The sequence below is a fragment of the Cynara cardunculus genome (assembly GCF_001531365.2).
Source record: "Cynara cardunculus var. scolymus isolate 2C chromosome LG 16, CcrdV1, whole genome shotgun sequence".
In the NCBI taxonomy this organism is placed as follows: Eukaryota; Viridiplantae; Streptophyta; class Magnoliopsida; order Asterales; family Asteraceae; genus Cynara; species Cynara cardunculus.
Genome location: NC_037543.1, coordinates 5375128 through 5389596, shown reverse-complemented (window position 1 = coordinate 5389596; position 14469 = coordinate 5375128). Strand labels below are relative to the sequence as shown.

The 14469-nt window shown below is 33.1% G+C and overlaps 2 protein-coding genes across 4 annotated transcripts; both read left to right on the top strand.

Annotated features, from left to right (window-relative positions):
- Window positions 1–498: 498 nt before the first annotated feature.
- On the top strand, window positions 499–3926 carry LOC112528952 (probable serine/threonine-protein kinase PBL15). Its single transcript, XM_025140007.1, has 5 exons — window positions 499–918; window positions 1013–1148; window positions 1224–1360; window positions 1486–1609; window positions 3425–3926. Exons 1-5 carry the CDS (start codon window positions 502–504, stop codon window positions 3880–3882), a joined length of 1272 nt encoding a protein of 423 aa, XP_024995775.1. The 5' UTR covers window positions 499–501; the 3' UTR covers window positions 3883–3926.
- Window positions 3927–5766: 1840 nt separating this feature from the next.
- Window positions 5767–11450, top strand: LOC112528949 (pentatricopeptide repeat-containing protein At4g19440, chloroplastic). Of its 3 annotated transcripts, XR_003070897.1 has the most exons (5): window positions 5767–8414; window positions 8704–8801; window positions 9992–10066; window positions 10163–10274; window positions 11119–11450. XR_003070897.1 is itself a non-coding variant. In XM_025140005.1 (2 exons), exon 1 carries the CDS (start codon window positions 5929–5931, stop codon window positions 8395–8397), a length of 2469 nt encoding a protein of 822 aa, XP_024995773.1. In that variant the 5' UTR covers window positions 5767–5928; the 3' UTR covers window positions 8398–8414; window positions 9992–10061. The 3 variants fall into 3 exon arrangements, 1 of the variants encoding a protein (XP_024995773.1); XR_003070898.1 differs by lacking the exons at window positions 10163–10274; window positions 11119–11450 and having other exon boundaries at window positions 8730–8801; window positions 9992–10067; XM_025140005.1 differs by lacking the exons at window positions 8704–8801; window positions 10163–10274; window positions 11119–11450 and having other exon boundaries at window positions 9992–10061.
- The last annotated feature ends 3019 nt before the right edge of the window (window positions 11451–14469 follow it).

Sequence of the window (14469 nt, the reverse complement as noted above, 5' to 3'; positions counted from 1 at the left end):
TTAATTACATGAATTTAAAAATGTAGCTTCAATAAGTTATACTTACGCAAAATTACTTGTAATTTTAAATTTTAAGTAATATGCATCAATAAACAATATTTTATGTATAAAAAAATTAAGAGTTTTTATCAAATGTTTTATAATATAGTATAGATATACAGTTTAAACTCAAAACTTTTAAATCAGTTTAATAATTTTCGATTATTTTAACAGATTTAACTCGAAAAAAAACCAGTGTTTTTTAAAATTTTATTATCAACCAATAGGAATACACACACACAATATCCATGGTCTACTTTTGCAATAGGACATCACCTAAATGCCAAAATCAAGAAACATAAACAATACCCATGTTTTAAAGCTTTTCAACAAAACACCCAAAATTGGAATAGTGGTTGGAGAGTTGTTACACAAAACCAAAACAATTTCCCCCAAAATCAATACTTATACTCTTTTAATTCGCTCTGCCTTTTGCATCTCTGATCGTTTTCATCACTGACCATGAAAGACTCGTCAAAATCTTGGCAACCCTTTATAGCAAACTGTTGTTCTGTTGAAGACCATACAGTTTTCGGCAACTTCAGTAAGTCTAGGACTTCAAGGTCTGACTTCTCAAAGAATGTGACTCCGTCGCCGTCTTTTAGGCATGTGTCGTTCTCGGACCTTAGTCAGTCTTCCTCTGTACGTTTGAATGAAGACATAGCCCATACTTTTGGTCCTGATTTGTTTGATTTCAAACTCAGTGAGCTGCGAGCGATAACTCAGAATTTTTCGAACAATTTCTTGCTTGGGGAAGGTGGGTTTGGGACGGTGCATAAGGGTTACGCAGATGACAATATGAGGCATGGATTGAAGGCTCAAGCTGTTGCGGTTAAGCTTCTTGACATTGAAGGATTGCAAGGACATCGCGAATGGCTTGTAAGTTCAAATAAATGATTTTCTTTCATTATGATCAAACTATATACCTGATAATATATAATTAACGGTTGTCTGTTTTTGGAAATCATTAAAGGCAGAAGTGATATTTCTTGGGCAACTTAAGCACCCTAACTTGGTAAAACTGATCGGATATTGCTGTGAAGACGAAGAAAGACTCCTTGTATACGAGTTCATGCCCCGTGGAAGCTTGGAAAACCACTTGTTCAAGAGTAAGATTGTATTTTATTCGCAATTTTTTCAATAATAATTGTGGTGTTCATTGACTGTTAATGGTTGTAATACAGGGATATCAGTATGTTTGCCGTGGGGAAACAGATTGAAGATTGCAATAGGTGCAGCCAAAGGTCTTGCATTCTTGCACAGTGCCGATAATCCCGTCATATACCGTGACTTCAAGACCTCCAATATCTTACTTGATTCGGTATGCATAAATTTTCTTCAAAACTTTTTGAGACTAAAATACATGTTTTAAAGCACTAATTTCACTAAAATAATATTATTTTTTAATTGAAAAATACAAAATAAACTTCATTATTATATTAACAGGATTTCAATGCAAAATTATCTGATTTTGGACTGGCAACGATGGGTCCTGAAGGATCGAACACTCATGTGACTACAAGAGTTATGGGTACTTATGGTTATGCTGCCCCAGAATATATAAACACTGGTATTGCTCTAACTTCTAAAATATTAAAACAGATCAATTTGATTTATTTTAGTTCGGTTCGATATAAATTGATTTTGATTGAATCTAACTATGCACCAAACAGTTTGAACGTAATCGAATTACAAAAGTGTGTACTTTGACTTGGATTACAATGGAAGTTTTATTTATTTTTCAGGGTAAAATGCGTGAAATAGCAGCATACTTTTATAAATTTTCTTATTATAGCATTCTACTTTCAGAATTTTTTATTACAGTAATGTACTCTCAAAATAATTTTTGTTAGGGCATCAACTTTCAAAAATTTACCCGTTATAACATTGGATAACCTTTTAAATTAAATTTTCCATTATACCAGATTTCTTTGCCACCTCATCGTCCACGTAGGCTGTCCACGTGTACGATAGTGCTGACATGACATTTCTTATTATAACATTGTAGTTTCAAAATTATTTTATTATAACATCATCAATTTCTATTATAATATTATACTTTTAATTTTAATATTTTTATCATTTGAACATTGTAAATGTAATCAAATATGTTTACTAAAAATCATAATATCAAAAATTAAACATGTTTACAAAAGATCACAAAGTAAGCCATGAAATTTACGATGAACTCAATGAACGAATGGTTTTTTATGAATATTTTTATTCGTGAAATAGTGATCTTTAGTGAACATGTTTAATTTCTGATATTATAATTTTTAGCAAACATATTTGATTAAATTTGTAATGTTTAAATGATAAAAATATTAAAACTAAAAGTATAATGTTGTAATAGAAATTGGTAATGTTATAATATATTAATTTTGAAAGTACAATGTTATAATAAAAAATGTCATGTCAGTACTATCGTACATTTAGACAGCCTACGTGGACGATGAGGTGGCAAAGAAACATGGTATAATAGGTAAATTTAATTTAAAATGTTACTCAATACTATAACGAGTAAAATTTTGAAAGTACGATGCCCTAATAAAAATATTTTGAAAGTACATTGTTGTAATAATTAAAAACTGAAAATAAAATGCTACAATAAGAAATTTTTTAAAAATATGTTGTTATTTCACATATTTTACCCTATTTTTTTATTACAAGTTAAATAAAATTATTATAGTTAATGATTTGTGGTAATATGAAAAATGAACTTAAACTTGAAAAAATGTTTGAAATATTTTTTATTTTATAAATTAAATTTGAGTTTGTATATGTTAAAAATTATACTGAATTATAATAATAAAATACAAGAAAAATTAATTTAAATGTAATTTAATACAAAAAAGTTAATACAGTTTGATATAACATCTACCGACTGGATTAAATTTTCTTCTAAACCAAAGAAAAAACTGTATTATTTCAAAGCCAAACCACACGTTCTGGTTTCATTAAGGTTGGTTTATTGGACTTAGACTTATGATGACAATTGTGAAAACAAGAGCAAGATTGTGTCTAAAATGAAAAAAAAAATCAATCATCATTTTAGATTTTAACTGAACGTTTAACTATCTGTAATTTGAAAAAAAAAACTATTTAAATGTAATGGAAAATCTGTTTTTCAAAATATATCTTTTTAAAATTATAAACCTTTAAAATTGATTTTTAAAAAAATATTTTTTCAAACTAACAAGGGAATGAAATGCATGCACACATATGTACGTACGTACGTACGTACGTACGTACGTACGTACGTACGTACGTACGTACATACATACATACATACATACACATGTAATGTTGCTCATGTATATCTTGATATCCGTATGCAATTATTCTGATTTATTGCTGATGATTATATTAATATGTAAAATTGTAGGACATTTGACCACGAAAAGCGATATTTACAGTTTCGGAGTGGTTTTGTTAGAACTTTTGACCGGGAAAAGGGCAATGGACAAAACCAGACCCAAGAGCGAGCAATATCTTGTGGACTGGGTTAAACCATACTTAACTAGTAGTCGAAGGTTACGTTGCGTCATGGATCCAAGACTGGCAGGGCAATATTCAGTCAGGGGAGCCAAGGAGGTGGCTTTGTTAGCTCTAAACAGTGTGAGCTTAAACCCTAAAGACAGGCCAAAAATGACTGAGATAATCGAAACACTTGAAAGCGTTCAAAATCTGAAAGATATGGCAATTAGTAGTGGACAATGGCCTGTAGCTTCACAAAAGACTGCAAGAAATGCGGTTTTTTCTCCACAAGGGAAAAAAGAAATTAACGGAGATCGGATATATTGGAAGCAAACCCCTGTTGTTACCAAAAAACCGAAAGGATAAGAACTAAAAGTACGAGTTTATTAAAAAACGAATGTTCTTACTTATGTACAAATGCTTATATAATAAATTATATATACGTTTAAATTTTGACAAATGATGTTTGTTTATATGTACATACCCACATTATATTTCATGCCTTTTCCCCCCTTTCTATTTCATTAGTCTTAATGTGTCGTTGTGTCTCGTGCACCTAAGACTTAAAGACGCTGAAAACATATCAAGTTGTAAGTATCAAGCCCGAGTTTTCAAGAACTGATTTTTAAGATGCGTTCGTCCTAACTGACCTTTACTAATATCAGTTTGGACCCTAATCAATCGTAATAATCTTGTTAACAAAATACATAACAAAAAGTCAGTGCGATTATTGTTTTCGCCAAACCATATCGGGAAATATATAGAAATCATAGTTTGAGATGATTGTGAATTGTTTGAATGTGTAAGTTAATATTTTTTTAACAATAACTTTTACATTACAATAATAAATAATGATATCTGATTCAAATAAAATCAGTTACTATCAAAATATGATTATTTGAAAAAACTGATTTTAGAGTCAAATACAAATTCGGTTCATATGGTTTATATAAATTAACGAGTAAGATCATTTAAAAAAATTAATGAGGGAAGTCCTTACAGTTTCACTTTTATAATGGATACGGTCCCTCCTCTAACTCCTTCAGTTAAGTTTCCGTTAGTGAGGGGCAATTTTGTCAATTTACCCTCCTCCCCTCATCTTCAATAACGAATTTGGTCCCTCAAACTACTTTTCATTTTATAACATATTTTGTCCCTCAAACTAATTTACATTATTAAAACAGATTTGGTCCCTCAACCAATTTTTTATTTTTATAACAGATTTGTTTCTTCCCCAACTTTTATTTTTAGGATCTGGTCCCTCCTTTTAATCAATAAAATTTGGATGGTACAAACATATATCTTTTAAATATAATTAACAAAGTAATTAGATAAAATTTGAAACTTAGATTTTGCCATGAAATATTTTGATAAATGTTTTGTTTTAATTAGTTGAAAATTAAAAAAAAATGTTTTAAAACTAAATACTCGACAATATATTAAATAATAAGATATAAAAGCATAAGTTTAAATAATTTAATAAAACTAATTAATATACCAAAAAAATATTATAGTTAAATAAGAWATAAAAATATAAATTAACTATTATATATTAAAAATGATTATAATAAATAAATTAATAATTATCTAAAAATGTTTATAACACTATTTTATCATAATAAAACTAATAATCTTTAATCGAATAACTTTAAATTATAATATTTTTTATATATTGACCATTTTAAAATTTTAAAAATCTTTAAAACTCAATATTAAGGGTGTTTGGGATTGACTATTTGAAACAACTTATACTTTTCTATAAAAGCACTTATCAATTTATTATAAGTCAGAAGTGTTTAACTTATTCAAAAACTTTTTATAACCGGTTTGACACCGATATAAATTGTTTATCCAAACACTTAAAAGTACTTATTATCGGTGCTACACTGAAATAAATCACTAAATTATTTTTATAAACAATCATAAACACCCTTAAATAGAGAAAAATATTACTTATGTTGATTCCACTAATTAAGTTGGATGTATAATTATTTTCTTTGAAGCTTTTTAAAATATATTAAAATAATAAATTTATATAATATTTATAATATTGAGATTTTTTAAAATAAATTTTTTATTGAAGTTAAAGTATAAATTTTCTTCACAAAAATTATAATTCTTTTAAAATTTTAATTTTTTATTTAAATATAAAGAAATCGAAAAAGATGAAAATGGCAGCAGCATCGGCTTAAACAGTCTTGAATTCATTGGCCTCCTCCGCCCAAACCCTACACCAGGGTTTTGCGGTTTATCAACCCAAATTGGAAAACCCTTTGCTGAGATATCGTGGCCCTCTCTCAAACACACCATAACTCATGGCTCCATCTTCATCGCCGTCACCATCGCCAACATGAAGCTTTCCTCTAACAATTTCATCACCAAAAACCCTTTTCAAATCAAATCTGCCTCTTAATGGATTTACAGAGACTTAGAATCTCCAAATGTTCACCCTTAAAAAGGAACCCATTTTTATCAATCTCCACCCAATACAACCACTCAAAGCCACCGTCCAAACAGCCGCCATTGCAGCTCAAGAATCAAGATTTGATCAAATGGGTAACTTCAATTCTATCAAACCCATCTCTAGATTCGTCTAAATGTAAAGATATAGTCACACATCTGTCCCCCCAGCAGTTTGATAGTGTGTTTTCGGACATTAGGTGTTCTGTGAAACCAAGAACCGCATTGAACTTCTTTTATTTTGCTTCCAAGTCTTGTGGATTTAAATTCACTCTAAAGACTTACTGTTTGTTGATTCATTTGCTTGTTGTATCGAAACTTGCGTCCCCAGCTAGGTTGGTTTTGATTCAGTTGATTGATGATAAGCTACCTGTTTTGGTTCATGATCCCAAGAATAGACATACTGAGATGGCCACTGCATTCATAGATTTGCAACTAACATCTGAATCAGTTTTCGGTCTTCAGACCTTTGATTTGTTGATTCATGTTTATTGCACCCAATTCAAAGGTTTTGGTCTTGATCTTGCTTCGGATGTGGTTCGATTAATGGCAGAAAAGGGATTGTTTCCTTCTTTAAACACTTGCAACGTTCTCTTGAGTTCTCTTGTGAAGGCAAACCAACTTCAGAAAAGTCAAGAAATCTTTAAAATTATCCATAAAGATGTTCGACCGGATGTCTGTATGTTCACCACTATGGTTAATGCTCTGTGTAAAGATGGGAAGATTAGCGATGCTATGAAGGTATTATTGGAGATGGAGAAAATGGGTGTTTTACCAAATGTTGTAACTTACAACAACATCATTCATGGTCTTTGCAGGATTAGGAATTTGGAAGAGGCTTTTCGCCTAAAAGAGAAAATGATTAAGAAAGGTTTAACTCCTAGTCTTATTACATATAGTGTGCTTATTAACGGTCTGTTGAAAATGGAGAAATACAATGAAGCTGGTAGTGTTTTGATGGATATGACCGCCAACGGTTTTGTCCCAAATGAAGTTGTCTATAATACATTAATAGATGGGTACTGTAAAATGGGTGACATGAAGAAAGCATTGGATGTTAGGGATGATATGTTATCGAAGGGATTGAATCCAAATTCAGTTACTTTTAATACGCTTATTAAAGGTTTCTGCAAGACTAATCAAATGGAGCAGGCTGAACGGCTTTTGGAGGAAATGCTATCAATTAGATTAACCATAAATGTTGGTTCTTTTACTTCTGTCCTTCATTGGCTTTGTAAGAGTTTGAAAATGAACTCCGCACTTCGTCTTGTCAATGAAATGTTGTTACGAGATTTAAGGCCAAATGATAGTCTATTGACCACAATGGTTGTTGGGCTCTGTAAGCAGGGTAAGCATTCAGAAGCAGTTGATCTTTGGTTTAGGCTAGTCAACAAAAGATTTTCTCCAAATGTAGTGACCTCAAACGCACTTATTCATGGTCTTTGTGAATCTGGGAATGTTGGGGAGGCTATAAAGATTCTTAAGGAGATGCTACAAAGGGGGTTTCATTTGGATTCAGTTACATATAACACACTGATCTCATGGCATTACAAAGAGGCAAGATTTGAGGAAGGTTTCCAATTGAGTGAAGAGATGGCAAAGCAAGGGATTTTACCAGATATTTTGACTTACACTTCGCTGATAAATGGGTTGTGCAAAAAGGGTAAGATGGATGAAGCTGTGATGCTCTTGGAAAAGTGTAAACTTCAAGGTCTGACTCCTGATGTTTATACATATGGAGTTATGATTGAAGGGTTTTGTAAAGCTGAAGAAATCCAAAAGGGAAAAGATATGTTTAATGAGCTGCTCAACAAGAAAATGGAATTGAACTCGTTCATCTATAACACACTTATTAGAGCCTATTTGAAAAATGGTGATATGGCAGAGGCCCGTAGACTTTATAGTGACATGAAAAGTAAAGGGATTCGACCAACTTCCGTCACTTATTCTTCTTTAATACACGGATACTGCAATAGTGGATGTGTTGAGGATGCAAAGCTCATAATCGATGAAATGAGGGGGGAGGATTTGTGGCCAGATGTTGTTTGCTATACTGCTCTAATCAATGGTTATTGTAAGATGGGCCAGATGGATAAAGTGGTAACCACTTTGCAGGAAATGTCTTCATACGGCATACACTCTAACAAAATCACGTATACCATTATGATTGATGGGTATTGCAAGCTCGGTCAAACAGAAGTAGCTGCTAAGCTTCTTGCTGAGATGGAAGAAAAGGGAGTTATACCCGATATTGTCACTTATAATGCACTTGTGAATGGGTTTTCGAAGGAAGGGAAAATTGAGGAAGCCCTCCGTTTATTTGACCATATGTCTCAAAGAGGTGTAGATTTAGACGAAATAGCATGCACTTCATTAATTCATGGATGGAGCCAGAAAGCAGCTGTTAAGAATCACGAATGATCAAGGTCTCCTAAATGGTAGGTTCTTGATTTTGTAGATGAGATTTTAGACTAATTTTGTTTTTGTAATTTTACTTCATAAGTGGATGAAAATATATACACACTTATTTTGTTAGTTCTGAGTTTCTGGGGTGCTTGTTCCATTAAGAACTTGTACTTCCTTTGATTTGAAATTTTACTTAGACAAGCTGACTGTTGATTATAAGTAGGTTATAGTCTTTAGCTGTAATCTGTTTATATGAAATATACTTTCTGAAAGAAAATGTAAAAATATATGTGCATATTGATCTTTATTTTTGATAAACAGGATGAAAAGTTCTTTTATCTTCACAGGTGAATAAGACATTTGACCTGTTTTGGTGATGATAAATTTGCTTCGGCTCTGAGCAATATTCTTATGTCTTGGTGAGTCCTCTCTTATGATAGTTGTTTCTTGAAGTTCATTTTCATCAAATTCTGTGATTAAACATGAAATCTAGACTAAGGGGTAGTTTATTACGTGCTTACCGCCTCTTACCCGGTCAGAGATGGTGCTGTGTGTTTACGAAGCCCCTCTTACTGGTTCATGAGGTTGACTGAGGGGTTGTTCAGTTCGTTTTCCATTAAGACCTGTGTGGATAAAGTTGTTTGTATGATAACATATAAGTTGTTATTCGGTTGTTGTTAAACAAATAGTCTGAATGACATAAATGACTATTTTACCCCTCAGTCTATATATTTGATAAATAACTGTACATTTTTAAATTACAATGTACATCCAATCCAACTGATTTCTGCCTTCAATTGAGTCTAAAGCTTCAAATTCAATGATTAACCAATTTTCTGAGCATATCACATTCAAACTCCTCGTGATCAAAACTTGTTATCAAATTACAACCAAGTAAGAAGATACAAATTGATAAAACAGTAAAGAAGCACCCCTCAAATAATCATTGAGATGCTGACTTAGTGAGCTAAGGGAGGGACTGTTAGGGTTTGTTTGGTTGTTTTTTCATGAAGTCCTGCATGGATAAAGCTATCTGTGTGGATTAATCTGTCTGTATAGATTGAAAATGTATTTGTTTGGGAGGGCTTTTAATAGACGGAAGGAGGGTGTTTTTTTTATGGGAAGGGCAGGTTTGGAAAACACTTGGGCTTTCTGCATAAAGCTCCCCCCTAGAAACTTACTGAATTAGCCACTTTCTATATCATTAAGCCACTACCACACAGTCATGTATGGTTGACTGAATAAGCTGTGAGTCTTATTAAGCTTATTAAGCTGCTAACAAGCAATCCCTTACTCGGTCTGTGATTAGTGTTGACCCAAAACGCACTCTTACCCAATAAGCGCTTAGCCAATTTGTGTTGGTAAAAGGCCTCTGAACCTCGGCAACCCAAATTTAAGAAAATGCAAGTCTACATCTTAGTTTAATGATCCTTAATGCGATTTATCGTGTGTAAAGAATGCGAAATGTGCAAATATTTGCTTTTCTCGGCTTTAGATGCCTATATCTTCTAATCATTCACGGTTCAAGTAATCAAACATCAAAAAGATTGCATTTTGAAACAATTTGTTCGAAGATGATAATTTCTCGACATTTCTTCATGTGCTGCAGTAAGGTGGGATATATCAAAATGTTGAGCTTACTCCAAGAAGCATCAGGAAATGCTGCAGAAAATTATCTGAAGAGGCAAGCTTATCTTGGAACTGTTGCTATGTGAATTAGAAATTTCGATCTTTATTTCGTGTCTTTTTATATTTTCTTGTATATTTGTATCAAATCCAGGATTAAGCTTTCGAGGGATGATATCACAGAAGCCATGATATATAATTAGAGCCTTACTTGAAAAGGAAGGATATATACATGGACGGAAATGCGAAAATTATCCCTTTTTCGGGTGAGTTCCGTTGCAACTTCTCCTTAGAAAAGATATTAGATTTCTTCTTTGTTTGCTTCCTCCCGAAAGGAAACCTAAACAGGTAGCCCGGAGTCATCGCATTTGAACCTCCATGGCCACAAGAGGATTTTTATTCCTCCTTGGATTTGAATCTGGGACCTCCTGGTACTTTTGACCTTTGGAGCCAAGCTCAAACCAATCAGGCACCACCCTTGTGGTTAAACTTATGCATCTTTCGTTCTATACAGACAGATTAGTCCACACAAACAACTTTATCCATGAAGGAGTTGATGTAAAACCAACCAAACAACCCTTTAATGCATTAGTGACTTGAAACTTTAGGGTCCTTTTGTGTTTGACTGAATATTTTGGAGGGATTTGGATTTCGTGGAAGGATTTGGAATCTTTGGTGTTGGTTTGTTGGATTTGGAATGGAATTGAATTCCATTCTTTACAAGTAATTTATAAGAAAAAATTAAAAAAAAATTAAGTTTTCTTTTTATTAATTGATTATTACAGTTCACAGAAAGTGTTTTAAACATATTTTTAAACATTATTACAAACAGATCTTATGAAATCCCACGGAATACCAACTATCCCATGGGATATCTAAATCCCATGTTTGTGGGATCTCAATTCCGTGCTTTTCTTTAAACCAAACACGGGATTGGAATGAAATCCACTTCCAAATCCCGTAAACCAAACGGGTAGTTAGAGTTTTACCCCAACCCAAGTTTTAACTCCTTTTAAGAGTATCACCTAAATGAAAGGATTTATGTTGAATTTGCTCAAGATCTCAAATGTTAATCTATTTGAACGTCACACATTCGATCGTTCACTGCAGGGCTTTGGTCTTATGAGACAGATGATCAAACGCTACGTCTGTTAGCTTGAAGCATCAGAAACTGTATTACGGACTTCCTGCTTTGCTTCCGTTCTGCTACACTGGGCTTCCACAAAACAGAGACTCTATATATATTCCTTGTTGACACAGAGAAAGAGCTTCGTTTTCCATTCGTTTAGTAGCAGAAAGAAAGGGACACGATTGAGCGTATGCTAGAGGTATCTGTTCATGAAAAGCTCGTAGACGATCATGCTCATGTTGTTACTTTAAGATTGAAAAAATGGAATGTATGTGAACACATATTTTGGCACACATAAAGATGGATGGTTTTGTCTAAATGCCATGCTAGCTGATTTGGAAAGCTAACCTAACCACCGTTGGGGGCCGGCTCAACTTTGAAAGAAAGGCTAGCCCTTGGGGATCCTTCCTATAGATCCTCGGTTCGAATTTTTTCACAGTCATTGGGGATTTTCCTAACTGTTATCTTCTGGATTCTATGGGATTAGTCAAGGTATTTCCAAGCGTGCCCGGATATCCAACTGTTACCAGAAAGGAAGAAAAAGCTAACTGAACCTTGCTTGATTCATACTTAAGCTGAACCAATATATAACATATTTAAGTTCGAATCTTGCGGGAGACGAGCTTGAACCCCTCTGTTAGCCTTAGCTGTTGAGTCATCTTTGAAATGCCTCATCATATGTGGTTCCAGGGACGTGGTCTGTGTGGGGCCCGTCATTGTTGTCAGTAATCAACCTTTTGCTCAAATATTCAAAAACTTTTTTCTCAATTTACAAACCAACAACGTGATGGAAGATGAGCTTATTATCTGGTATTTGGTTCAATTTTGAATCCATTCGACTTAAGGTCAAAGTAAGGTTATACGAGTACAAATAAAGTCGTAGCTATTAGCTGAACCCGTTTACTAGTCTCAAATGGATCCCTCGGTTGAAAAGTCTCGATAGATGTCCAAAAACACAAACTAGTGGCATCACATGATATAACGTGGTTAGGTTATTGTAAACTTCGACCAAACTAAACATGTGTTTATATCAAAACGACATGGAAAAATCGTACAACTAAAATCTCGTTTTATTCAAAATTAGTTAGGCTCGATAGTTTGTGTATATGATGGTAGATGATCGTTGTATTAATATTGTAACTATATGAACGTCAATTTTTATTTTATATAACGTATCATTTTAAACGTAAAACACCATCTTACTTTATTTTTCGTCGTTCTATACTAAGATGAATCATTGCAATTCGTGTCAACGTCAAATCCTAGGACGACTAATCCCAGGACAACTACCCGTTTCGCGGGTAGCCTGGAGTCACCGCATTTGGCCACAAGGGGATTTTTTTTATTCCTCATTGGATTCAAATCTGGAACCTCCAAGCACTTTTGATATTTGGAGCCCAAACTCAAACCAATCAGACACCACCCTTGTGGTTTTTGTGTCGGTTGTTAATTACCAAATAAACTAAATTATTTATATCTTTTGTAGAAAAGGAATTTAGATATTTTTAAATAATATGTATCATGATGTTACTGCTCAGATCCTAAAACCTCGATGTAAAGGAGTTTACACGAACACCCTTTCGTTTACTGGACGTATTTCAATTGAATTTTTGAATGTGTTAAAGATAGATGGTAGTTTACAAATGGTTTAAATGATTGGATATTTTAGTTAAATTTAATTGAAATGAATTGATTCAGATTTCAGACTTCAGACGTTTATCAGTTTATAAAAAACAAACATTCTTATTGATTCAGATTTCAGACTTCAGACGTAAAAACAACCAATCTGATATTGTGATATATATATATATATATATATATATTAGTCGATTTAAGGTAGGACGGGGGATATTAGGTATCCGTCAACAAGCGTTTTAGATGCATGCATTTTACGGAGGGTGCTTGTGTCGTTCTTTCTTTGTATATGTTTTCTCTGTCTTGTTTTTTGTTTCATTTTTGTTCTTTGCATATGTTTTGTCTTTCGTTTTTCTTTCTATGTTAGCTTAATATGTGTTAGGCTTGCTTAATACATGCCATTTCCTATTCTCCCACACTTTGCTACGAGTCAGGGGTTTCATAGAAACAACCGCTCTAACCTCCGTAAAAGTGAGGATAGCGTACATCCCACACTTTCCATATCGTGCTTTCCACCAGGATATAATGGGTTTGGTTGGCTGTGAATGATAGTGACAGTTACATTTTAGCGAAACCAAAACTACGAGTACATATGATATAGATCATTATTATACATATCTAAATAGATGAAAGTTCAAGAAAATATAAGAAAAATAAAACTCTAATAAAGCTATAAAACATTTTTGAGTTTTTTTGTTTAATTTTTATATACATAATGGGAAAATGACCAAAATAGCTCTTTTGGCCGGTTCAGTTCACCTCTTTAGGGGCCGTTTACCAAACACTTACTCGGTAAGTGCTTACCAGTAAAACTTAACACTATTATTTACTTGACGAGTAAGTTTATCAGGTAAGCATTTGGTAAACGGCCCATTAGTCAATTTTCTTCCATACTCACTAAAAAGTTAATACCTCCACAAGTGTCGAAGCCACAACTTGGGAAGGGGTGTTATCAAAACAAGAAAATTTTCATATTTGAAAGGGATGCGACTCGTCTTGAAAAGTCGGAAGGAACCTTTTAACCCTCCGCAAGTTTCCCACTCCGCTGGTCGTACACTTTCAACCCTCAACAAGTGGCAAGCTTGTCTTGAGAAGTGGGAGCGGGACTGAGTTATTTTAGAAAAATGTTCCTTCTGCAAATTACGACAAGGACATTTGTGGAAGTATTGACTTTTTGATGAGTATTAGAGAGAGTTGGCTAGAAAGTGAATTCAACTTGATAGAATGACTGTATTGGTCAATTCATCTTTGAGATTAATAAAGTTCCTAAAGCAACCGTGAAGCAGATTTATTAAATATTAAAAATTTTATTATATAATTGTATATTATGATTTATTTAAATCAGAGTCCGAACAAAATCAACTTGGATCTAGCTACTCCAGCTAAAATATAATATGTCTTAGAGGTTGTTTGTTTACCTCTTAATAGTTCAATTAAGAGGCAGTCTCTGAATCGTTAAGAGGTGAATCTTGTTTGACCAAAAAAAATAAAAATTCTGCCTTTTAATGATTCTAAAACTCTCTGAATGATTTTGTATCATAAGTCTCCCTTAACCATTAAACACCCTAATTTCATTGTAAACAATTACCAAATAATAATATTTCATTATACACTATATCATGAGAGTCTCCGCATGAATTGCTAAGGATCCAATAAGTCCAACATTTATTCCTTCAGATGTGTCAATTGGGCAAATA

Bases quoted from the DNA above. Each gene is read 5' to 3' on its own strand.
- LOC112528949 (XM_025140005.1), top strand. From the start codon at position 5,929: ATGGATTTACAGAGACTTAGAATCTCCAAATGTTCACCCTTAAAAAGG.
- LOC112528952 (XM_025140007.1), top strand. From the start codon at position 502: ATGAAAGACTCGTCAAAATCTTGGCAACCCTTTATAGCAAACTGTTGT. The intron at 1,149-1,223 runs GTAAGATTGTAT...GTTGTAATACAG, and splicing joins GGAAAACCACTTGTTCAAGA to GGATATCAGTATGTTTGCCG. The intron at 1,361-1,485 runs GTATGCATAAAT...TTATATTAACAG, and splicing joins CCAATATCTTACTTGATTCG to GATTTCAATGCAAAATTATC.